The sequence below is a fragment of the Plectropomus leopardus genome, chromosome 22, assembly GCF_008729295.1.
Source record: "Plectropomus leopardus isolate mb chromosome 22, YSFRI_Pleo_2.0, whole genome shotgun sequence".
NCBI lineage: Eukaryota > Metazoa > Chordata > Actinopteri > Perciformes > Serranidae > Plectropomus > Plectropomus leopardus.
The window spans coordinates 19,225,342-19,249,718 of record NC_056484.1 but is presented as its reverse complement, the minus strand read 5'-3'; the positions used below and the strand labels follow the sequence as shown (position 1 = coordinate 19,249,718).

Genomic DNA, 24,377 nt, shown 5'->3' with positions numbered 1-24,377 from the left:
TATTCTGTTATATTTAAGAGAAGGCAGACATCTCTACTGCTGAACACCCAGCAACTCACACTAAAACAACCCAGATTGATAAATAGCAGTACAGGTAAGAGGAAAAATATATATTTTTGATTATGGATCAAACTGTCCCTTTAAATTATTTATTCATTTTGTTTATTTTTAAAAGAGATGTTATGATACAGATTAATCTATGGCATTATGTTTCAATATTGCTTTTAGCTGGTTCTCTTCCAGCAGGCTCATTCTTGGGAAATGCACCTGTGTGCACCACCTCAGTGAATCCTCTGGAGGGCAGTGTGTGACTGCAGCCAGGGGTTCTTATCCTGTCATTAGCTCTATTTGTTTCAGTCTTTAACCCTTTGAAACCTGGAGGGACGCCATTTGTCTTGTGCTGCTTTCAGGTGACTGTCACAAGTATTCAAACCTTTGAACCCTCGTGCAAATTGCTGCAGTTTCTTTCAGAAACATGGGGAAAAGCTAATAAACAACTTTGGTAAAAAAAAAAAAAATGTTCCAGAAGTAAGTAGATTTAGAAAATTATCTTAAAAAGGCTAGGGATAAATGTCTAGAAAAAATGCAAGGGAAACACTATGTTTATGATTATCATAACTACATTTTTAAAAATATGCTACAAAATTTTAAAAAAGTAGGCACATTTTCAAGGTAATTTTATTGTTTTTCAGTTTAATTTTTTTGTCTTGTACATTTTACTAACTGCTTGTTAATTATGGGGTTTTTTCTTCTTTCATTACTCATTACCTTCTTCACGTGTTTTTGAAAGAAATCATGCCTATTTGCTCGGGTTTCAAAGGGTTAAACTCGGTATCATCGGAATTATTGTTTAAGATTATATAATATAAAATGATGCAATTCAAATAATTGTTCTTAATTAATTCATTAATTATATAATTGGACACACACATTCACACAAATCCACTTCATAGCTTGTTGTATGATCAACATGGTAATTCATCTGCTGTATGCTTCATTTCATCTTTTAAAATATTCTACTAAATGTTATTTATGTCTCCTTATCATTAATCCCTGCAGAATTCCTTTTTCCCTTGTCTCGCACCTTAGGTCCTTCATTATTTCCCTCTTAGCCCAATCATATTCCCTGAGTGGAGTCAGTTATGCTGCAAAACCTCAGGATGCATGCACACACACACATCCAAGCCCTTGTGCAAACTTCACTCCCCCCTGATTGGCCGATACACAGCCAGAGAGGGTGGGAGGAAAGCCGTGATTAATTAGCATACCTATCCAGGCTCATAAATGTGCCGGCAGCCTCACCTGACGCTCCAAACAGCATCAAACTCAACGAGGACGAGAGGGACTTCGACAATAGTGCATAGCACCAGAGACAAACACAGCTGAAGCAAAATTCAGATTTGGAAAAGCAAATTCAGACGCTCACCTCACGGAGACGCACACAGCCTTATCCGGTCACCGTCCACAGTCTGTGCGTAAAAGCGCACAGCCAAAACAGAACTTCACGCGCTCCGAGGAGACTGTTTCCCTCTTCTGCTTCCTCCTCCTCCTCCGGCTCTCCACGGTCGGTGGCGGTTTGAGAGTTTCCCCGTCAGCCGGTTTGTGACTTTCACATCCGGTTCTGCTGACTTGTGGCCGGTCCGACCCAGAGCCCCGGGTCACCCATGAGGCTAGAGGCCGCAGCCAGGATGGATGTGTTCAGGAAGCTGTGGAAGGCGCGGAAACTGATCGTCGTCGTGTTCATCCCGCTGTCCCTGCTTCCCCTACCGCTCATCCACCCCACCAGCGTGAGTACAAACAAAAAGACAACATGATTTTATTTTTTTAAGCACAGGAAAACAAACAAGACATTTCACCGGTGTTAAGTTATGATTTTCGAAATAAGAGCCTAGTTAGTGGAATTTTATTGTGGAACTTAATTTTATCACTGATAAAATATAACAAACTGAACTAATTTCACTAATTCAATTTGCCTTTGTGAAGTAAATTCAAGGCTATTATATTTGGAATTTAATACATGTAAGCGTGACTCAGTTAGTAAAATGGCCACATCGAGAACAACAAATGACCTTAAAGAAAAAATGCAAAGATATAGTTTGAGACAAAAATACTAGAAATTGACAAGTGTCATAAATTTTAATACAAATATTATAGGTTTGTAATGTACCATTGGTACTACAACAATAGCAAAAATGACAGCATATATTAAAGTACCACCCACGCTGCCTATAGCCATATTGTTTTTTGTTTCAACACAAAAACATTTAGTTTAGTTAGTCATTATATATTAAGAAATCCCATAAATACCTAGAAAACATCCGATACATCAGTAAACAAACATCCAGTTGATCTGTTATTCCTCTTCCTTGCTGCTGATGGATTTTGGTGTGTGTGCATGTTTGTGTGTGGGTGAGAGAGACAGAGAGAATCAATCAAAAGGCACACTGTCTTGATGAATGCTTGTCCCGAGCTGTCCCAATCATCAGCTGAGCTGTGTGTGTGGAGGGGAGATGTCGCGATATGTTGATGAGATGGAGATCAGTGTGCTGCTAGAAGAGAATGAGTGAACAACTTGATACTTATTAGGCTCATGCTCAGCTGAACTGTCTTCTGTCAAAGGCATTTAAAAGAGATCTTATCTGCCTTGTAGCTCATGTTTGTCTTAAGAAATGACAGGCGAGTGAAACTTTATCGGAAATAATAGGATTATCTCAATCTGCGTCAATCCAATCTGTGCAAGAATTCTCCTTTTTTTAAATGAAAAAAAATATTCAAAGACCCAATGTGACTGCCTTGAAGACTAAATAACATTGTGATAAAGATTTATTTAAGCGTGATGGTGGACAATGTGTAGAAATGTTCGATGAGATAAGAGCTGCACAATGCCAAAAACATGGAACATTAGGAATGAGCTAAAACTCCCTCACTTAAAAAGCTCTCATGCCAGATTAACATATATTTCCTGCAAAAAGCACTAACACTGATATCATATCCTGAGGAAAGATTGACTCCGAATATATTTTCAGACTTAGGTAACTGATAGACATGGTGAAAAAGCCAAGCTTTGACATTTAAGGGTGTTTTGCTTACAGCTTATGGTCTAATTTGCCTATTTATGTACTTACAGCGCTACCTAATTTATCTTTAAAAAAACTCTTTGAATGTTGAAATAAGGGCTGAGTGATATGGAGAACCCCAAATATCCCGATATTTTTTACCAAATAAATATCAATATTGTGACGACATTCTTTGTGCTGCTATTTTGGCCAGGACTCCCTTGGAAAAGAGGTTCTGAATCTCATTGGGGCTATTCCTGGTTAAATAAAGGTTGAATAAAAAAATAACTTGTAGGGTTGACTATTGGTACTTTCACAAAATATATACACAATGAGATTTTGATAAATGTTTATCAGTCATGTGGAGCCAGACTGTTCTGTCTGCTCAGAAAATTACATCACTTTGATTTAATGCAGCCTTTAAACCCCAGAAATGACACCATTGACGGTATTATATATAAAATCTGAGCCCAACTTTGAATCACCCGGAAAGTAATTTAACAACACTAGCAGCTGTATTTTCCGAATCCTCCAAGACTTGAAGAAAAGATATCGGTATCTTACTCTTTAGAAACATTTTTGAACCCAGTTCTCAAGATCTATCTCTTTTTCCTGACCCGAACAAAGATGATGGTAGTTAAAAATGTAATTGGCAGTTGGTTCTGTTTTCACCTCATGAGTCTGTGCGTGTGTGTTATCATGACCAAATGTGGTTCTGGTGACACCCAATATGCAGGAACTGCCGCAGATGCCGTGTTGAGTACATGTGGTAGGTGTTTATGTCTGTCTGTCAGTCTGTGGACAGATTTTGTCAACGGGATAACTTGCAACCGTGCAAGATGCAGTCATGAAACTCTACAGGTGTGTAGCTGAGATCAAAGTGAAGGCTGAGTTTAAAGATGGGCATAGTTTGAGCAAGAACGCCAGTAGTTGGGGGGTAGGAAGTAGAGAAGGGGCCACTGGCCGTTTGACTCTGGCAGACATAGAGTGCCTCAGGAATTATGTTTTTCTGTGGGCAAACCTGGACGCTAACGTCGCCATGATTCCTTCCTAAAAAAGCTTATGGGATTTTTCCATTGGATTTTGGATTATGGCAGAAAATTGGCTCTGTGGTAAACAAACTTTCATTACACTCACGTGTTTTGCTCAGCAAGATTATCGCCACAACTGAACACCATTTTCAGGATGTTTGAAGCCTAAATGCAGTCACCAGAAATAAAAAGCTAGGCTTTAACGAACTACACGATGGTCGCATCGCCACCTGTACGAGGCTATAAAGCCGCGATCAGCTTGATGACAGTCTATCGACTCATTTAGCCACATGTTAGCAACAGTCTCTTTTATGGTAGATAAAAGCTTAAAAGTTTACGACAAGGGTATCTACTGCTGTATTTTATGTCATAGAACAAAACCTAAAAGTCTCTTACGCTTGTGTTATCCTATTCAAAAACAAGGGAGACGAGGGAGTTGGATCGGATTTCTGGGTTTTAGGACTCATTACATTTCCAACACTTGCTAAATAAGGTAGTTACAGTAACAGTACAGCAACAGACTGGTGACAGGTTGTTTATGTGTTTATAAATGAGTTCTTCTGTGTCACAAGTATTTGTGTGTCTTGTAACATCGTTAATATTCAAAGGAACTGTTATGTGCTCACAAGTTGTCCATCAGCCAATCAGCTCAGTCTCCCAGGAGCCTTGCTGTTATGTCAGGCCTGGTGGATGTTTGGCATGAGTAGGTGGCTCAGGATGAGGCCAAAAAAACCCCAAAGAACAAAAAACTTCACTACAAAGAAAAAGAAAGAAACAATCCAAGCAATTAAGTTATATAATCACCCACCACCATGCTGGATTTTGGCCCCACGTGGCTTCCTTACGACACCAGTGACCCCAGACTGTGTGAAGAATGTGACGAGGGTTTGGAGTAAGTGTGTGTGTATGTGTGTGTGTGTTTGGACTAGTACTGTGTCCAGCTGCAACAGGACAGAACATCTGTAGGATGCAGTCAGGCGAGGTCAAAGAGAGGAGGACAGAGAGTGGACAAAAATTCAAAGCCGGTGGCATACATGCTCAGAGTCATGATTGTGCCAATTTGCATCCCCATATAAATAGGACTGTAAATGACAGACTGTCAGTTTTGCAATTTAGCACTTCCGGTTCCCTTGTCTTGAAGTCAATGTTGTTGTTTTTTTATGTTTTTTTGGTTGAAAGCCTGAAATAAGGTATTTAATAAACACAAGTTTATGAGATTATTTTGTTCTACAACCTAAAATATGCCAGTAAATACCCTTGCCTTAAAAAGGCGTTCGCTAACAAGTGACTAAGTGACACTTAAGAGGTTGTTGGGGACACAAGTTTGCATTTCTTAGGTAGCAAAGGCACAAACTGCCCTACTCTGCCTTATTCTGCTTCTGACTGGCCTACCCTGACACTCTTACCCTAACCTGTATCCAGTCACACTCCCCTTACCTGAGCCTAACCAAAACAACCAACATATAATTACTTACCAATCATCTATAGTTGAATGTTAGCTTTTTACTTCTGGTGACTGAAATGATTAAAGTGGTCTTGATATTTTACAAAATTTGCAAGTATCATAATCTTTTTTTTTCTTTTGCCACAGAATTTGTTTTCTGCCATAATCCAAAATCCAATGGAAACATCCCATAGGCTTTATGTAAAGGGAACCAGTGACATGCTAACTTCTTTGGTGGCTTACAAAAAACGTCATACCTACAGCACAGACCATCAAAGCAAAATTGCTGTGATAGACTTCATTAATTTGTTAAAGTTCTTGAAGGTACTGTATCTCACATCCCACTTAATCCAGCAAGAACAGATAAGGTCTCTAGTTTTTAAAATCTTTACTTTGTATGTGTTCTCTTTTATTTGTGATGTCGGTTTAGTATGTGTCGGTCTGCAAATGAGCATTAAACAGATTGTTTGTGTGCATGTGTTCGTCTTATCTGTCACTTTAAAAGCCAATTTAGCGTTTTCCTGATTGGTTCAGTGAATACAGGTTTCCACTGTGACTCAATTTGCCTATCAGGACTTCCTGAATCACTGTGCTTTTTCTTCCTCTAAAAACCAATCATCTCCATTTACAGATAACAGGGGGGTTGATGAGGCAATCAATGGGCTTCTGTTACAAGTTGGGGTAGAAACTGGCCTGTCCGCTGTAAAACTGTCCAAATTTGAGGAACCATCCCTCCTATATGATTGAAGTTTTTAGGCCATTGATATACAGTATAGTGTACTGGTTACAAACATCCTCCAAACCACATCTCCATCAGAGACAAACAGTTTGGTTAGTTAATACTGTCAAATATCTGCCAACCGCAGAGTTTGATGTCTATTTGTTTAGACTTTGTCAGTATGAGATGGAGCGCCATAGGAAAGATGTAATTGTTCCCAATTAGAGCTCAACCCTCGTCCTCTAGTGCAGCCTGCTGAGACACCCACAATCACACACAAACCTTGTCCCTTTCACTTCAGGCACTCCAGCATCACATTCTTTTACAGCCTCAGAAAATCGAGTGAACTTTCGCCTACATTTTTTTAAAAAAGTCCTTGAATTTTCATGCTTGTCACAGCAGCTGCTGCCTCTCTGTCATTCACTGTTTCCCTGAAAACATCAGTTAATCCGAGAAGAACCTCCAGGTCGGGTGAGAAAAAAATACTTTGACATGTTTCAGTGTCACTTGTTTTTCTGGAAATAAGGCACATTGCATTAAAATAAATAGCAAATTGCTCTGTTTTGGAGGTAGATTCTTAAAAGAAGCAGACATTTTAGGTCTAACTCCAAAGCAAACACAGGATTTCTTGCATTAGAATATTGACTTCTGCTCATTGACATGTTTAAGTATAAAGTCTGGTTATCACAGAGGTTGTATCAGCGACTCTGCCTCTGTGCTTGCCCAGCACTTTGCCTTTGACTTGCAAAACAGATGGATGTTTGAGGATATGATTGATGCTGCGGTCCTTGTGTGGCAACTATCCTCTGATAAACAGAGACCAATAATCAATGATAACTGACTGCTGAATCAGACCATCTCTAGTGTGTCACAGCTTTTTGAAGTCACCAGCTGGATAAAGTTGTGTGTGTGTGTGTGTGTGTGTGTGTGTGTGTTCAATTCCAACGAAAAAGTACACAAAATGATTTTAAACTTATAGCTAGGGTTAATTTAAACAGCAGAGATGCAGCGAGCTTTAATGGGTCCTATGACACACTTGGCAGTGACTTCTGTAAAGTTCATGGTTTTAATGGCTGCGAGGTCCCAACAGGTCTGGACATGCTGGATCCCTGTGGCTCATTCTCCCCGCTCCGTGTTTATTAATTTGAGATTAACTGACCTGTTGCTGGCAAGATGTTACGCTGAATGTTCCTCTTACGTAAAAGTACTACAAGCTCACACAGCATGTGGCAGAAGTGCGTAGGCCCTTTGTGTGTGTGAGGGGGGCAGGTTAACAAATTAAACACTGTATCCAAATTTTGCATTGAAAATAGGAGTGAGTGATGTTCAACAAAGGTTACATTAAGTGCAAGTTCAGTACAGCAGAAAAAACCCCTAATATGGAAGGATACACATGTTTTCCTGTCTTTTGAATACACTGTTGTGCAAGTGTCAAAGACAGACACAATCCTCCTGCTTCTGTCTGAGGTAATATTTTGTAAACTATTTTTATTATAAAAAATAATCATTATTTCCATCCATCCATTCATTTTCTTCCGCATATCCAGAGTCCAGAGGTATTTCTATAGAACTAAATCTGAACAACCACTTTCCCAGAAGGCAACAGATCACAACAGGTTATAAAACTGTAAAGCATCACTTGTGCATTAAATTCAAAATACCAATATACACATATTAACAAAAAAGTGAGCATTTGTTATAATGGATTCCACAAAGTTATATTTAAATATCAAATAAATAAATAAATACTAAAAGCACCCAAACATGTATTGTCCTGGTGATAATCTGGGTGATGCTGTCAGTTGTGTGTTAGCATGTTGGACGTGTTCCCATTTACAGACACTACAACAGTGGTGGAACTCCAAAACACCGGCCTTGTCTTATACACAACACTCTTTCTGGTGCTGTTGTAGCTGACCGGGAACCCGTGGACGGGTCTTCTAGCTCTGGTATTTAATTTGGATTCGGCATATCTCGCTTGGCAAATTGCTGTTTGGCTTTCCTTACCCTATTTTGCTAACAGTTGAAGGGTTATGAGTTATTTTTGCATGGTTTTAAGTAGCCTATGTATGCTTATGGACCATATTTTTCTGTAACTTTAATATCAACTGTAAAGACAGATCCTTAAATTTGGGGTTTAAATTGTCCTCTGAGTGGTGTAAAAGGTTAATGAAAGTCTTGGTAATTTTCACAAGGTCTTAACAAACGTCACAAGATTCCTCTTTAGTTTTTAAGGTTTGTGAGCCTGTCACTAAGCCCGCTGGTGTTGCGACAGAGCAGTTTGAGAGGCTGGTATGTCTATTATATAACCATAACCAGATTAATGCAACATCAGTTTGTGTGTTTGTGAGCATTTCGGTGTGTGTGTGTGTGTGTGTGTGTGTGTGTGTGTGTGTGTGTGTGTGTGTCTGTGTCTGTGTGTGTGTACACGTGAGTGAGAGAGGAAAGTGTGTGTGAGTGTAAACCACTCAAACACAAACACATGCTTATCTAACCAAAACTTTGTTGGTACCACTTTTATATCTTTCCAAAAAATGTGAAGCTACAGCCAGGAGATCCTGAGCAAAGCATAGCATAACATAAAGACTGGATGCAGAGTAGGGATCAACTGGTTTTTCAGGGCTGATATCAATACTAGTTATTAGTAGTTAACGAAACTCAAAAATCTTTATGTCAAAAAACTCCAACACAAAACTTTGTTTAAATGCCTTTATCCAATGTTTAATCAACACTGAAACTTTCAACATCATATTCAGCAACTTCCCTGAAACTTTTTTAGTCAAGTAGAAATTTGAATAAAAAAATAAATAACTAAAAAGTAGCTCACTGAGTTATACAAAGTTCCTCCAATGCTGACACTGTCTTTGCACTTTTTAATAAATTAATTTTATCTGTGATCATTAAAATAAAATGCCGGTATAAATAAGCTGCAAAATACCAAATTTCAGCCCCAATAATCTGCAACGCTGATTATCTGTCGACCCTTAATGCAGAGGTAAACGAGTAGCTTGGCTCCATCCTAAGTTAACAAAATTTTCATATAAACCCACTTAAACCCCAGCTCTTAATTTTTACACTTAGTTTCTTTTTGTATGATAAATTAATAAGCTATAGTGTGTCAGTTTGTGAACTTGAGAGAAGCTGATAGCCAGATTTTTTAGCTAGTGTTAGCTGTTTTTCTCCTGCTTTCAGACTTTTTGATAAGCTATCTGTATCCATGTCATAGCCTTCTCCTACTTCTTAAACATGTCTATCTGCTTTTTAAGATAAGTGTAAAGAAAAAATTATTGATCTGTGTTTCATTTGGTCGGTGATGGAGCATTAACTCATTACACTACATTTTTTTTCTGATTTACAGGAGGCATGCTGTGCGTACGTGCTGATGGTGACGGCAGTCTACTGGGTGTCTGAGGCTGTTCCCCTGGGTGCTGCTGCTCTGGTACCCGCCTTCCTCTACCCACTTTTTGGAGTACTCAAGTCAAGCGAGGTGAATGTCTTTGTATTGTTAACTGTCTGTTTTTAGGTGCAAACAAACCTCAGAGGCTGAAATAATGTCTCAAACTCCTATTTTACTGCATAAGGACAAAAGAGATGAAGAGCATAAAGCTATGTAGTATGAATAGGGTAGTGACAAGCACCAAACTGCAGGGCATGAGTTCACTTATCAGAGTAGGTATAGCCGTGGCTGGAGCAGCTGCCTAACCCTACTACCAGCTACACTCGCCCACCATACCTATAATGGTAGTCCACAATCTTTGTTCCTTGGCCCCGAAGCAAAAGCCAGAAAAAAAATGCCACATTATTGTGTTTAGCCAGCCATAAGGTGGTTAAAAAAGAGGTGGTTATGATTAGGGTAAGGGTATGGGTCTACATCTCTCCATTTAAAAAGTAAATCACTGTATAATTAATCATAAAGTAGATAATTGTAATATTTGGTCACATTTATTAACTGGGTTGTAACAAGGACCAAATAACCGTTGTGTTGGTGGGTTTGTCTTGTACTGGAGGAGGGCAGTGTTTGTGGGACATCTCGCGAAGGCTAGAAACGGAATTCAGCTGCAGTGATAGGCTACATGTGTCTAATTTTTTTGCTAAATATAATGGGTTCCTGGTGCTGCTGGAAATAGAGCTAAAAGGCAAAAAAGCTACACGAAGTCAGAGAGTTGGTTGTTACTATTCTGTTGGTTTTGTCACTGCCATCCACATCAACCTTTCGACAGCCAGATAAAAATTTGAGTGGCCCCCACACCACCCCCTGCGCTATCCCTTAATGAAGCTGCCTCTGGTATCATTATCTCTTCACTGTGACTACATTAACATAGATAGCCGTTTCCTGAGATCAGTGTGATTAGAAATTACCTTGTAATGACAAAATTCTGATGGCTTCACCTCAATGATACAATGATAATATAAAAATGCTGAAGCTGACAAATGAAGACTTTCAGTTTCAGCTGCAGTATCGACAACTGTTTAGGTATTTTAATTAAGGTTGCAAGTTGCTAACCTATAGTTTTATTGCCAATGTTAAACTATTGACCTTAATCTAGAGATAATCTTACTTTGAAATTTGTTTACATGGGGTACTTAAAGAACTGTTCCACTTATTTTACTATATTAACATGTTGCAGAGCAAAAAAGAGCTCATTTGATAACATTCCCTATATATTGCTTTGTCCCATCATCTCACAAGAAAAACTTAAGCAAAACTTAAATCTTAGTGTTTGAGAGGAATAAATGTATGGAAGGGGAACGAGGGCTTTATTAGCGTCAACCTTTGTCCCCCTAAACCATGTAGGGCTTAACAGCAATTCAGGGAACCAGCAATGCTGGGATATCCAGTTGTGAGTCAGCTGATCAGATTGCTTTATATGCGGATGTACAGTAAATCCAGATCAGGAAGAAAATGGGTGAAAGGCCATTCTGTGCTCTGAACTGAGTGCGTTTAAAGAACTCAGATCCACCTGCATGTGGTTTCTTGGATGCATATGAGTTTCCGTGAGAGTTTTACAACGCAGTGTCACTTATTTTATTACATGTCAGTGTAAATCAGAGGCGTCACCACTCAGCTGGAAAGGCCTTATCAGCCATGACTTTATGGAGAAAACCCCATTAACCTGGTACTTATCATCATCTTTGCACTGATGTCTCTTTATGTTCTTTCATCTCTGAGTACATGCACTCAAACGTGACACTCACACTCTTTACCGACCATCATCCTCACCGCCAAGTCTGCATCCTGGTGAGATCTGATATGCTTAACTGGTGATGACGGCTGACAGTGTCTCTTCTTTTTTCATTAGTAACACAAGTTTCCTCTCCATTAAACTCACTTTTTTATCGGCATTACATAAAAAGTGAGCTGTACGCCTCATATGACCAAATCGCATTGACAAACAGTGACAAAGCTGCCTGTTAACACTGCTGTAAGCCTCTTGTCATGGTGTTCTGTAAATATGCCAGCAGAGAGCTTTATGCAACATTTTCAGTTTATTATTGTACGCCCAGTCTCCCCCTAACACCCCCATTTTCCCAAATAACTTCAGTGAGTACTGGCGGAATGCCTGTTTTGCACATTACTATGTATCGCACCTACAACTAAAGTTATTGACCTGAATGATTATGATTATTTTTAATGGTTCTGATGCTGGTAATGCACAGAAAGAATTTTATCTTAATCTGCTTAATTTATTGTAGAGTTCACATATTGAAATTGTTGAATGGAGCAGCATCAGTACAAATTTAGGCCCATATTTGATAGAGGTGGGAATCACCAGAAGCCCCACAATACAATATTATTACAATACTTTAATCATAATACAATATTTTTGTCATTTCAATGGTTGTTGTTATGCTATCATTTATTATTTATTATTATTATGCTATTTCTTTATGCAATTTATTACCTTTTTTCCAATGAAAATTATGTCCCCAAAGTGAAACTTTGTCAACATCTATTTTATCCAATAACATTAAGTTTCTTTATTATTTGTACTGCTGAAAAAAGTATCTAGAGGAACTGAAAAAGCAATGTTTTCTATAGTAGTAGGCTACCAAAAGTTGAATTTGTAATTGCAATATCATGAAAAATTGATACTTGGTGTCTGTGCATCTATACAATATTGCCACACAAAATATCGCAGAATTATTCTGTATCAGAAGTATTCCTTTAAGACTGAAAAGATGCTTTTATTTATAGAAAATGACCCTGAAAATATGACTACTGCTTGTTAGCTGTAAATCTAAATTACAACGGATTGACAAGGTTTCTAAATAAGTATCTGTGATAAAGAACTATAAGTAAGGAGACAGATTACATAGACCATTCTATATGTTGTCTACAGAATATAAATATAGGCTTTAACTGTACATCTATGTATTGGATACAGTCTGTGTATTGTACATGAATACTGCAGCATTTATTTTGTTTCTGTCAAACCTGGCACTTATGTCTCAACTCTACAGCTTACATTACTCATCAGTGAGCATTTTAGTATTTTAATCCTTTTCTTCACTAATTCTTTAATCCAATTTGTAGCAAGCAACAATTTATTCTTGAATCATTCTTGCTTTTTAAATTTCTAATACAAAAATATTAGTTAAGTCAAAGACTGTCTTCCTAAATATATAAATTGCTTTTGGTATGGCCAAATGTTCCAAAATGCCTTTCAGTCGGACTTCATATTGATCTTGAAAGTTGTTCTTTTAGGTGATTTAACCATATTTAGAGTAACTGTGAAGAAGGGATGGGTGGAGGCAAAAGTATTACCCTGCATCTTGTGTTATTTCACTCTCGTGTTACATGGAAATGGAAATGACAGAGAAAGTGATTGTGAAGGAGCCATTTGTAAAAATGTCCTGTAAGAGGACGTGCAGCAGGTTTTAGGTGAGAGGTGAGGAGACCAGGGCTTATACAACACTGTGAGGCTGTGAGGCCGTGAACCCTGCAGGTGGGAAGTAGAGCAGATTAAAAAGAACAAATGGCAAACTGTAAGTGTTGATCCAAACGAAGGAGGGTGAAGTGGGGAAATGGGTGAAGGAGGGAAAAGCAAAAGGCCCCATTGCTCCTTCTTGTCTCCTCAGTCACGTGCTGTTTATATACCTAAATTCAATCTTGTGCCATCGACCAAATCATTGAAATAAAAGTTGTTAAATATTTCAAACTTTTATTTTGACTTTTTTTTTTACTTTTTGTTTGTTTAGGTGGCAGCAGAGTACTGTAAAGACACCACCCTGCTGCTGATGGGAGTCATCTGCCTGGCAGCCTCTATAGAGAAGTGGAACCTGCACAAACGCATCGCTCTGCGCATGGTGATGATTGCAGGGGCCAAACCTGGCATGTGAGTAACACAAACACACACACACACACACACACACACACACACACCCCTTCACACAGCTGCTATACACACTAAATCCTCCTCAGACGTAGATACACATCAGTGAATGTCTCTCTCTTGTCCAGGTTGGTGCTGGGCTTCATGTGCTGCACAGTATTTCTGTCCATGTGGCTCAGCAACACGTCCACCACAGCCATGGTGATGCCCATAGCTGAGGCCGTCCTGCAGCAGCTGATCTGCACTGGCTTGGCCGACAGCCACGATGACTCCGAAACCGCTGAGGCCCCCGAGGAAGACAGCGGTACGTCTAGCTCTGTCACTACAGGGGGAGGTCACTGAACTATAAAAGATTCTTTGCAAAACCTTTGGCATTAAATAGATGTTGATTAAAAATGCTTGGAACATAGCCTGCTGTAGATGGCGTAAATACCATAAAACTTCAAATAAAAGTCTAATCCCAATTAAACGTGTGGGTGTGGCTGCACATTTTGACACACAAATGCTGGTTGCCATGCAATATTAAAACGGGCTGTTGGTTACCTGCTGGAGTTAACATTAGTTTGCCGCTTAGATCACATACACAATATGTAAATGTGTTATTTGTCATTATGGACATACTACTACTCTTAGCTTGGTAAGATTTTCCACAATTCAATCATTAATTTTCCTGACATCATGAGCATCAAAGAAGACAGTGTTACCAACATAATAAACATAAGAGATGTAAAAAAGGTTTTTGGCACTTCGGCATTGATTACTGCTTAGTTTCACCAACAGTTTTGCCAGTACATGCTTATGATGCCTGTTTTTTTTTTTGCAGCTGTTTCAGACAAAGAAGAAACCCTGGACAAAAACCAGCTAGAGTTGCTCTATCGCAACGACAGGTACTTTTGTGTGTGTGTGTGTGTGTGTGTGTGTGTACGTGTGTGTACATGTGTGTTTGTGCAAGAATATACTGTGTGCACTTGGTGTGCGGTTAATATAAGTGTTAATATTTTCTTTTTCCCAACTGCAACTACCAGTAATTAACAGTATGTAAGAAGGGCAGCACAGCTACTTTTTAGAAATAGCATGTCCTGCATTTGATTTTCAGTATTAACCCTTTAAAATCTGAGCAAATTAGTTTGATTTCTTTTCAAAACATGGGGAGAAGGCAATAAGCAACTTAACAAGAGATGGTCCAAAAATCCCCTGAAAATAAGTCAGCTTAATAGATTAAAAAAAATGAAAAAATAAGTGAAAAACAAACACCAAAATTACCTTAAAGTGCTGAAAAGTAATTATTTATTATATTTTGGTTTTTTTCTGTAACATAATTTTAAATCTAAGTTAATTACAAATATCGTTTTTGATTTTTTTCCATATTCTTGGATAATTTTTTATTGATCCTACCCTCCCTTTTAAAACTAATTTTAAGGTAATATTTTTGTCCCCTTTTACTTATTTCTTGCTATTTGTGGGACATTTCTTGCCTAGGTGGTCATTGCCTTTTTCTCCCCATCTTTTAAAAGATGTCAGACCAATTTTCTCAAGTTTAAAACGAGGGTTAATAGTAACCTTAATCTCACAGTATATATCTATTGTGAAGTCTTAACTTTCTATTTTCTTTTCTCCTCTCCCTCTAGCAACAACTGCACGAAACAGGAGCTCTTAACACTAAGGGAGGTAAGACCAGTAAAGGCTTTTTTTACCAAGTAGACAAAGGTCAAATATTAACAACTGAGCAATATAAACGTACTCTAAGTAAGTCTTTTTTTCTAAGTCTCTTGCTCTTGTTCTCAGGTACAGACTGGGGAGGCGAATGGTTTAGGTCTGAGGCCAGTCTCTAACCAGGAGTTCATCAAGCACACCAATGGACACCTGCCGCAGGTGAGACACACACATACACACACACATGCACACTTATTATTAGAGGTTAGATAAGTGGACGTGGTCCAGTCAGGTTGCTGGAAACAATAATTAGAAACTCTTACTTTTACGGATAGTTCATGTTAGTAGCATGTTACAATCATTTACCATGTTCTCCTCACCATCTCTCAGGTTGCAATTGAAATCCCAAATGTGAAGCGAGTGAAGGCCAGGAGAGACTCGCAGTATCCTACCAAGAGGGATCACATGATCTGCAAATGCTTGTCGCTCAGCATCACCTACGCTGCAACCATCGGCGGTCTCATCACCATCACTGGCACGTCAACCAACCTCATCTTTGCCGAGCAGTTTAACACGTAGGTACACGTGCACGCACAGTTAAAAATCCTCTGGGGTGACAAACATCCACTATCCTCAGACAGAAAAACATAAAATAAGCTTTTTAAACTGGTATCAGACAGATGTTTTGGTCTGGTATTACTTCCAGTAGACATCGTCACAACTCAAGCATATTTACAGCTTGATTGATTTCTTGGCTGCAGTGCTGGTCAGACTGAAATGTGTCTCAGGGGCTCTGAGATCAAACTAATCAGCTCCTTCAGTCCTGACAGAGCCGATTTCCTCCAGCCGCAGCACTAAGCCTGGCAGAATGGCCTCCTTCATGTTGCAGCTTGTTGGACAAAGGGCGGGTTTTGATTCTGTGTGTGTGTGTGTGTGTGTGTGTTTGTTCAACAGTAAAATGACATTACAATCAATCCAAGCAGTAATTAGAAAATCTCCCCAAATTTTACCCTAGGTTTAAATTTTGGGTCAAATTAAGGTCAAATAAAGTCACATTGCTTGTTAAAAAAAAAAGAAAAAGCACTGTACTGATCATCTTAAGTACAAAAGTAGCCCGAGGTCAACTTCCATAGGTGAGGGGCCCTTGGTAAATATGGTTGGTGTTTGTGTGTGTGTTCAGGTCAGCCAGTCCAAGTCGTTTTTCTGAAACAAGTCCATGCTAGTAAAACAAGGTCAAGTGATCACATAGTTGCCCGCACAGCGAATGTGCTTTTATGTTGTGACTTTTTTTCATGTCCCAACACTTCTTTAGGCTTAACATTAATTTACATAAACATTGTTCAAATGTATTTTTCTCCTTCACTATACCCATTGACCGATGCTAAGTACCGATCCGAAATCATTGTGGTAAATAAAAAAAAAATTACGTATGTTTACCTCATTATTTAAAACTTTGGCAGAAAATAGTATAAATGACAGGAAATGTTAAAATAATAGCTTCATAGCTATATCACTTTTTGTAGTTTATGGAGCGTAGTTTACCTAATTTTTTACTTCATGCTACTAGTGCTACATCACTGGTTTGTAGTATTGCTTTGTTATAATAAGAAATGTCCAGTGTGACTGTCCCCAGGTTTATTTATTTTTTGCTACTTTTAGAGTTTGCCTTTTTTCTTGCTCCTGCATGAATCGACTGAAACTAAGTAACCGATGGCAGTGGGTCACTGAGGTTTATTAAAGTATCACCTTTACCCTGCTTAGTGTCCCTACAGCTGAAAGCTCAGTGAAGCATGTCAGAGCAAACACACTTTATCAGCTGTACAGCTTTGAGTGACATAACAGTGGAGGCTGAGGAGTGCTCTGTTAGAGCTAAAAGTGCACCGAAGATGGATGACCACTGGTACTCTGCACAGACTGTTTGAGTCGGTTGGTACTTGACTCTCATCTGTGCAAACATTTCTTTCAGTGCCTCACACTGACTGTGACTTTGATGGTGTGTGCTGAAAAGACAGTGACCTTTTGACGCATTTCTGCTGTGTGGAATGGCACGGCTCTATTCAGGCTGTTCTCATGCACTGTTCATGTGTACACCATAGAAAAGTAATACACCAGAATTTGTATATAACCCATGTAATCAGGAAGGCTGGGATAACATGACCAATAAGCTGATGGGAGTAAAGAAGACAGTAACATAAAGAGTGAAATTCTGTGTGAGGAGGACGGTTAAGTTGGTGGATGGGCCAAACAAACACAGGACTTTTCCCCAGCAGACTGGTGTCTGTGTCCCTTGTTAAACCAAGTTGAATTATTTTAGGTCACCATTTTTCTTTTCCGAAACCTAACCCATTCAAGTTTACTCTGCTAAACCTAACCTACATAACTTTAAGGTAAATATGTTATATTAATGTGTAACTTGTATTAAGTACAGAGCTGTATGTGAAGAGGCCATCAGAGGAACTTTAGTTATTTGTACTTCACATAGGCGTCATTCTTTAAACCCCGGAGGTTGCTGCTTGCTTTTACTGTCAAGGCACAAAGCAGTAATAGTCACCTCTTATCAGTGTGGAGAGTCAGCTGTGCTGCTGCACAGATAAGCAAATGGGAATGACGACAGCTGTCAGTCAAAGTAAACTGACCAGAGAGCAGAGGTCAAGGTAGGCGGTTGATGGTGGACAAATGGCTATTTTTAACTCAGATAAGCTCCCATTTCTGTCTGTACAAGTGCTGTCAGTGATTACAAGGTTCAGCTTTTAAGCATACGGTGTGTAGTATTTAAACATCAGTTTATAACACAATAACATATAAATCAGTGGGACTGTTTTTAAATGATAGACATTTTTTGAGGTAATTGGTGCCCCCTATGCTAATGTTTGTGCTACAGTTCCTCTAAATTAAGACAACATATCCCATCAGCCCTCTTGTTTTCTGCTCATTTCTAGACAACATTGGAAAAACAAACACACACACACACACAATTGTGCAGACACCCTTAAGGAACTCTCTGTCACTCTCTTTGTCTTTTCAGTCGTTATCCAGATGCAAAGGTGATAAACTTCGGCACGTGGTTCATCTTCAGCTTCCCCATCGCCATCATCATGCTGGTCCTCACCTGGCTGTGGCTGCACTTCCTCTTCCTTGGCTGCAAGTAAGTGTGTGTGTGTATTTGGGTGTGTATTTTACAGATTGTGCCGCACTCTGCTGTGTGATTATGTTGGAGTGCATATTCTACTTGCCCCCTTCTTACCTGCTGCATAGAAGTAATGCATGTTATCATTATGGACTCATGATAATCCCTTTGTCTGTCTGCAGTTGAGCCACAGCGCCTTTTTATGACCTGTGGCTGCAGGTTGAAAAAAAAAAACAGCAAATGTGTCAGGTCACTGTGTGGTTGATGTTGTTGTTGTTTGTGTGTTCAGTTTCAGGGAAACATGTTCTTTGAGTAAGAAACGCAAAACAAGGAGAGAGATGCTGTCAGAGAGGAGGATCCATGAGGAGTACGCCAAACTGGGACCCATCAGGTGAGTATGTGTGTTTTTGTGAACGCCTTGAGGGAATTTCTACAACTTTGGCACAAATGTTCAATGGACACGACAATAAACTGATTACAGTTAGTCAAAGGTTATTGTGACCTTGCGTCCGCCTAATTCTTGTACATGCGAAATCTCACAAACACCTTGAGGAAATATCTTTAAGATTTGGCACAAACGTCCACTTGGACTCAGCAATGAATTGATTGTCTTCACAGACATAGATGTAAACTGTAAGTGGAACTTCACTGGTTTGCAGAAGCAAACAACTGCAAGGTGGTACCTCTAGTTTTGTTCTAGCTTTCCTGAACACATGTACTGGATATTTTTGAGGCTATATTCATGGGAAATTGGTCAGTTCCTGTGCCTAAAACACAAAAACTCAACAGTAACAAACTATAAAGAAAGACCGTTTATAAGTGGTCTTGGCAACAGAAATTAATGAATAAAACCTAGATTTACACATCAGGGTCATGGTGCTAATCTCTTCTTAAACACTGCAAAAATGTCCAGCTCTACATACCAATCAAAGATGTATAGAAAGCTTTGAAAGTCCTGATAAACAGCTTCAGACTTTTGGCAGTAGCCTGTGTGCATTTGTGTTTATCGTGCTCACACACCCAGACATGACATTGTGGTGCAGTTGTGTTATCACTCATATAATTGTTGCTTATACGCTTTTGTGGTTTCTGTGTGTGTGTGTGTCCAGTTACCCAGAGGTTGTGACCGGTGTTTTCTTCATCCTGATGACTCTGCTGTGGTTCACCAGAGAGCCTGGCTTTGTGCCCGGCTGGACGTCTCTTTTTGAAAAGTAGGTGCCCATAATGTTGCAAAATACCTAAGCTGGTGACAGATGATAGTGATCAGACACACTGTCACACAGTGAGAGATGCATTTTAAGGCATGCACATAGAATCAGCACCACAACAACACTTTACACTTAAATGTATGATAACTGCATAAGTTTAAAAGGTTTTCTCTTCTTCTGCATATAATTTCTTTGGATGTTTTCCCCTTTAGGAAAGGCTACAGAACCGATGCAACAGTGTCTGTCCTGCTGGGCTTCCTGCTCTTCCTCATACCTGCGAGGCGACCCTTCTCCTCCTCCAGCTGCAGGAACGCAGGTCAGGATCATGCACGTGTTTGGTTTATCTCCTCAGGGAACCAGACAGGTGGAGTTTAACATATCAGACCATGTAAATGGGGTCAGGGAAGTTGCTGCAAATCAAACTGTATTACCAATCATATATATGCAGTGATGGTCCAGACATCACATTGGTTCTACTTCACTCCAAAAAAGTTTTAATTCAATAAACAAAATGCAAGAGTATTCAAGTTTGGGTTAAAAGGGAAAAACTGAATATTAGGATATGTTTTTTTCACAATTCAGAATGTCCTGAAAGCATAAAAATAGATATTTGTCCACTTCAGTTCATAAGTCAACCACAACAATCATATTATTCTTGTAATCATTACTTCTTTTTGTCAGGAAGACAATCATACAGTTTCCTTGACCTGCTCCAAAAAGCTGTTGTTTCCACAGACCCTGCTCTGTGTTAGAAGCCCGTGCAGGCTGATTTATTGCCTGTTTGCTGCAGGTTCAGTAGGTCAGAGAAACCTCTGCTTGAACAGAAAAACAGTTCGACTTCAGACTGGTGTTTTCCACGACTGTGCAAAAGTTTGAAAAACACTGGAAAAGTCTGACAGTCCATGAACCTCTTAACACCACTGCCAATTATAGACGCAGATGTAGTTCAGGCATGCAAACAGCTGCAGGCCATTTGTCTTTTAGGATGCTAAAGATACGAAAAAGGTACACACCTAGACTGAATAATATCATGGACATTTTAGCAATATTTACTGCTGCAGAAAATAGATTTGTCTTTGGCTTTGCTCAAACACAACAAAGGTACATACAAACAGATAAACCATTAAAAAACACACAAATGTACAATATACAAGATACTGTAGTGCAAACAGGCAGGTAGGAGCAATAAATTACATAAATGATATTATATGTAGAAAATGTATAAAAGCGTAGTTTTTCCAATTCATTTAAAGTTTCTAATGATAAATGAATAATAAATGTATTTATATGGGTTTAAGTAGAGCTCTTCTCTCAGGGGAATTCCTAGTTTTCCTCTAATTAATACCAAATTACATACATTACATTACTTTTTTTTCTGGCTTCTGTTTTTCTGGGAAATCATTTGGAAATTACATGTCAAATAAAATGTTACAAAAAATGTCTATCATACATAGACACTACGACACAATAAAATAAGTTATCTTTTTGCATCAATTTATTTTAAAATTTCAATTACAAAACTGTGTTATTGAACATTTTTGTAAAAGAACACTATAAATATTCATGAAAATGATTCATAGATATGAGGCTTATTTAATACTTGATTGTTGGGTTTTAGCATCAAATGACAATTCAGAGTCTGACCCGCTGGCTCCCATGATCACCTGGAAGGACTTCCAGAGACTGATGCCGTGGGAGATCGTCATCCTGGTGGGGGGAGGCTATGCACTGGCTGCTGGTTGCAAGGTAATGTGCATGTGTTTGTTGCTGTATTGCAGCACTGTTAAGGGTTAAAAGCCATCACGTGTTTCAGCTGAGCTTTTCCACGAGCAGTTCAAATGACTTTGCTCTTAACTGTCACTGTCTGTGTGCATCACCTTTATTTTAATGACAAACTCGAGGTCAAAGCGGCAGAGGTTCAGGTGGACGTGGTTGCTGTCTAAGAGTGAGAGACTGACTGAACCCTTCGAGGACGCTCGTGTGTTTTGTCTGACTATGTGTGTGTTTGCAGGTGTCAGGCCTGTCAGTGTGGATCGGCAGACAGCTGGAGCCCATGAGTGGTCTTCCTCCGTGGGCTGTCACCCTGCTGGCCTGCCTGCTGGTGTCAGCGGTCACAGAGTTCGCGTCCAACCCAGCAACTCTCACCGTCTTCCTGCCCATCCTGTCAGCGCTGGTACGACACACACTCTGTCACATGCTTTCTCTCAATACCTGGTCCAACAACACCTGGCAATGTCTGCAAACTGTGGAGTTTAAAACAATTTCACAAAATGTATTTATCTGAAAAACTGGGCATCTTACTCCTTTGAGTCTTTTAGTACATCAGAATGCTGAACAAGACTTTTAGGCAACCAAAATGTGACAATGTATTAACTGAAAACTCACTGAAATAGCAACAGCTAGCTAGGCTTATGCTACGACTATCCTCTGTGAATCTGGGTTAAACCACGGTTACACCAATGGACAGCTCCCACCTGTCACTCAAAGCGACCATGACCTTGTTTATGCAAAACTTGCCGTGATAAAATTCAAAAGGGTGAATTATAGAATAGAAAACCATTTTTTGTACCAGGCTTCAAACGTGATTATTTCTGCTGTAAAGTCTAGTATTTTAACGGAGTGATGTATGTGGATTGACTCACTCCTGGAGCCAGCCTCAAGTGGCCATTAGAGGAACTGCAGAGTTTGGCATTTTTGTGTTGGCTTCTTTTTCCATCCCCAGAGGGCTGGCGCTTGACTAAAACTGAAGTGACAATGACTTTATGGAATTGTTGCCAGTTGCCCTGGCAGCCTCACACTAATGATGAGTATCAAAGAAATAGTTCGGCACACAGGCTTAAATCCCCTATGAGGCCACAACTTCATTTTAAAATTTTGGTTATCATTTAAACAAACAAATTTTAATTTGTAAGTGAGCTTTAGAGGTTACGGCAGGTGGATTTTTTTATCTGTGTTGACAAAGCCACACTAACTGTTTCCAGTCTTTATGCTAAGCTAAGCTAAGCAACTGCTGGCTGCTGCCTTATGTAGAATGGACAGATACAAGAGTGGTATCACCTTTCTTATTTACCTCTCAGAAACTGAGGGAACAAGTATATTTCCCAAAATATCTCACTATTCCTTTAAAGACACATATTACCTCTCCTCGTCTTTTCAAAGGACTGTTTTTGCTGCTACTCTGACAACTCACACACATGTCCTCCTAAAAGGACATTTTGAAATCACAACATTACTTTGGCTTTGCTTCCTCCGTGTGAATACGTTATTTCGTCTTGCACCTTGTTATGAGAATGTAAACAGGCCTTTGAAAGCAGTTTTCTAACACTTATGTAACCACTGATCTCTCCATGTCCCCGACGCTTTCCATTTACCCCCCCCAACTCTTCTCCCTTTATTCTCTTTTTGTCTCTTTACCCCCGTTGTTGTTCTTCACTCACGTTCCTCCATCCAGTCAGAGACGCTGCGAATCAACCCCCTCCACACTTTGATCCCATCCACCATGTGCGTGTCATTCGGGGTCATGCTTCCAGTGGGGAACCCCCCCAACGCCATCGTCTTCAGTTACGGCCACGTGAAGATCAGCGACATGGTACGACACACACACACACAGACCCACACACCCACATAGTCACATGCGCTCTCTGCACCTGCAATATCAAAACGATCAACAGTACAGTGTGCCAAAGTTGTTTTATGTAATCAGCGGGATAAAAATTCTTCATTCTTAACTCTTGCTGAACTTAAATCTGCTATTTATTTTCAAGCAGAATAATACTTACAATGATGTATATATATTTTTTAACTTATTAACATTTGGTTTTAATTTTTTATAGGTGAAAGCTGGCTTCGGGGTGAACCTGATTGGTGTGGCGGTGGTGATGTTGGCCATCACCACGTGGGGCGTTCCCCTCTTCAACCTGACTGAGTTCCCAGCTTGGGCGGAGGCAAGGAACGTCACCGGTATCTTATAACCCCTAGGGGAGGGGATGAATCATAGAAAGACAGAAAGAGATGGGCAGTGTTTCTGTACAGAAAGACAAGAAAATGACGTCAAGGGGACAGTCTTGCTCAGAGTTTGGCCCTTTCTTAGACAGATTAAAACTGGACCTGAAGGAGGAGAAGAAGAGGAGAGTGAAAAAACCATTACCTGTTGCTTAGATGTAATGACTAGAATTCTATTATTATTGGCCACAAGGGGGCGTTAGTAGGGACGCAGCATGGCCTCCGTGTGGAGCTCTGACCTCCAGCGAAAACCTTTTTTTTTTTTTTACCTCCGTTAGCAAAGTTTGATGCAGAGTCAGTTTCCACCGAATCACTGAAGATATTACTAAGAACTACAAACATACTTGTGGTGATCAGGAAACTTTTTGATTTATAATAGAAACAATGATAAAGTGTTTTTACGTCATGATGCATCATGATATTTAGATAGAAATTGGCCGTACAGCCATTGTAGATCAGCCTCTTTTTACTGCATGCTTGCTGAACTTCTGCTGCACTTAAATGCACTGCTCTTTAACCAGATCACACACACTGCAGCGTGGTGGGCTGGTGACAAGTTTGCTGAGAGAATTTGAAGTTTTGATATATCACTTTGGCTACACTGATTGCTGTATTAAAGCAAGATAAATGCATACAAAGAGGCTTCTGCTATGGCTAAAAAATGTACTGTATAAATAGAGCTACTTGCTGTCAAGCCTTTCACAAGTAACCAGTGTCTTATGATATACATGATATATATCTAATATGGTCTGTTGTCTAAAGAGTTAAATGATTGTGTATATTTGCAAACAAATTGAAAGCTTG

At 39.4% G+C, this 24,377-nt stretch overlaps 1 protein-coding gene across 1 annotated transcript; it reads left to right on the top strand.

Annotated features, from left to right (window-relative positions):
- Positions 1 to 1,647: 1,647 nt before the first annotated feature.
- slc13a4 (solute carrier family 13 member 4) lies at positions 1,648 to 24,206 on the top strand. The gene is made up of 16 exons (XM_042511223.1): positions 1,648 to 1,787; positions 9,608 to 9,736; positions 13,450 to 13,586; positions 13,712 to 13,887; positions 14,407 to 14,470; positions 15,212 to 15,251; positions 15,369 to 15,455; positions 15,627 to 15,811; positions 18,262 to 18,381; positions 18,653 to 18,754; positions 19,473 to 19,574; positions 19,784 to 19,887; positions 21,190 to 21,317; positions 21,583 to 21,744; positions 23,023 to 23,160; positions 23,405 to 24,206. The coding sequence occupies exons 1-16, from the start codon at positions 1,665 to 1,667 to the stop codon at positions 23,540 to 23,542; spliced, it is 1,935 nt and encodes a 644-aa protein (XP_042367157.1). The 5' UTR covers positions 1,648 to 1,664; the 3' UTR covers positions 23,543 to 24,206.
- Positions 24,207 to 24,377: the final 171 nt, after the last annotated feature.

Excerpts from the sequence above, each read along its gene's own strand:
- slc13a4 (XM_042511223.1), top strand. The coding sequence starts at position 1,665 with ATGAGGCTAGAGGCCGCAGCCAGGATGGATGTGTTCAGGAAGCTGTGG. Across the intron at positions 14,471-15,211 it reads TTGCTCTATCGCAACGACAG|CAACAACTGCACGAAACAGG; the intron begins GTACTTTTGTGT and ends CTCTCCCTCTAG. Across the intron at positions 23,161-23,404 it reads ACGTGAAGATCAGCGACATG|GTGAAAGCTGGCTTCGGGGT; the intron begins GTACGACACACA and ends AATTTTTTATAG.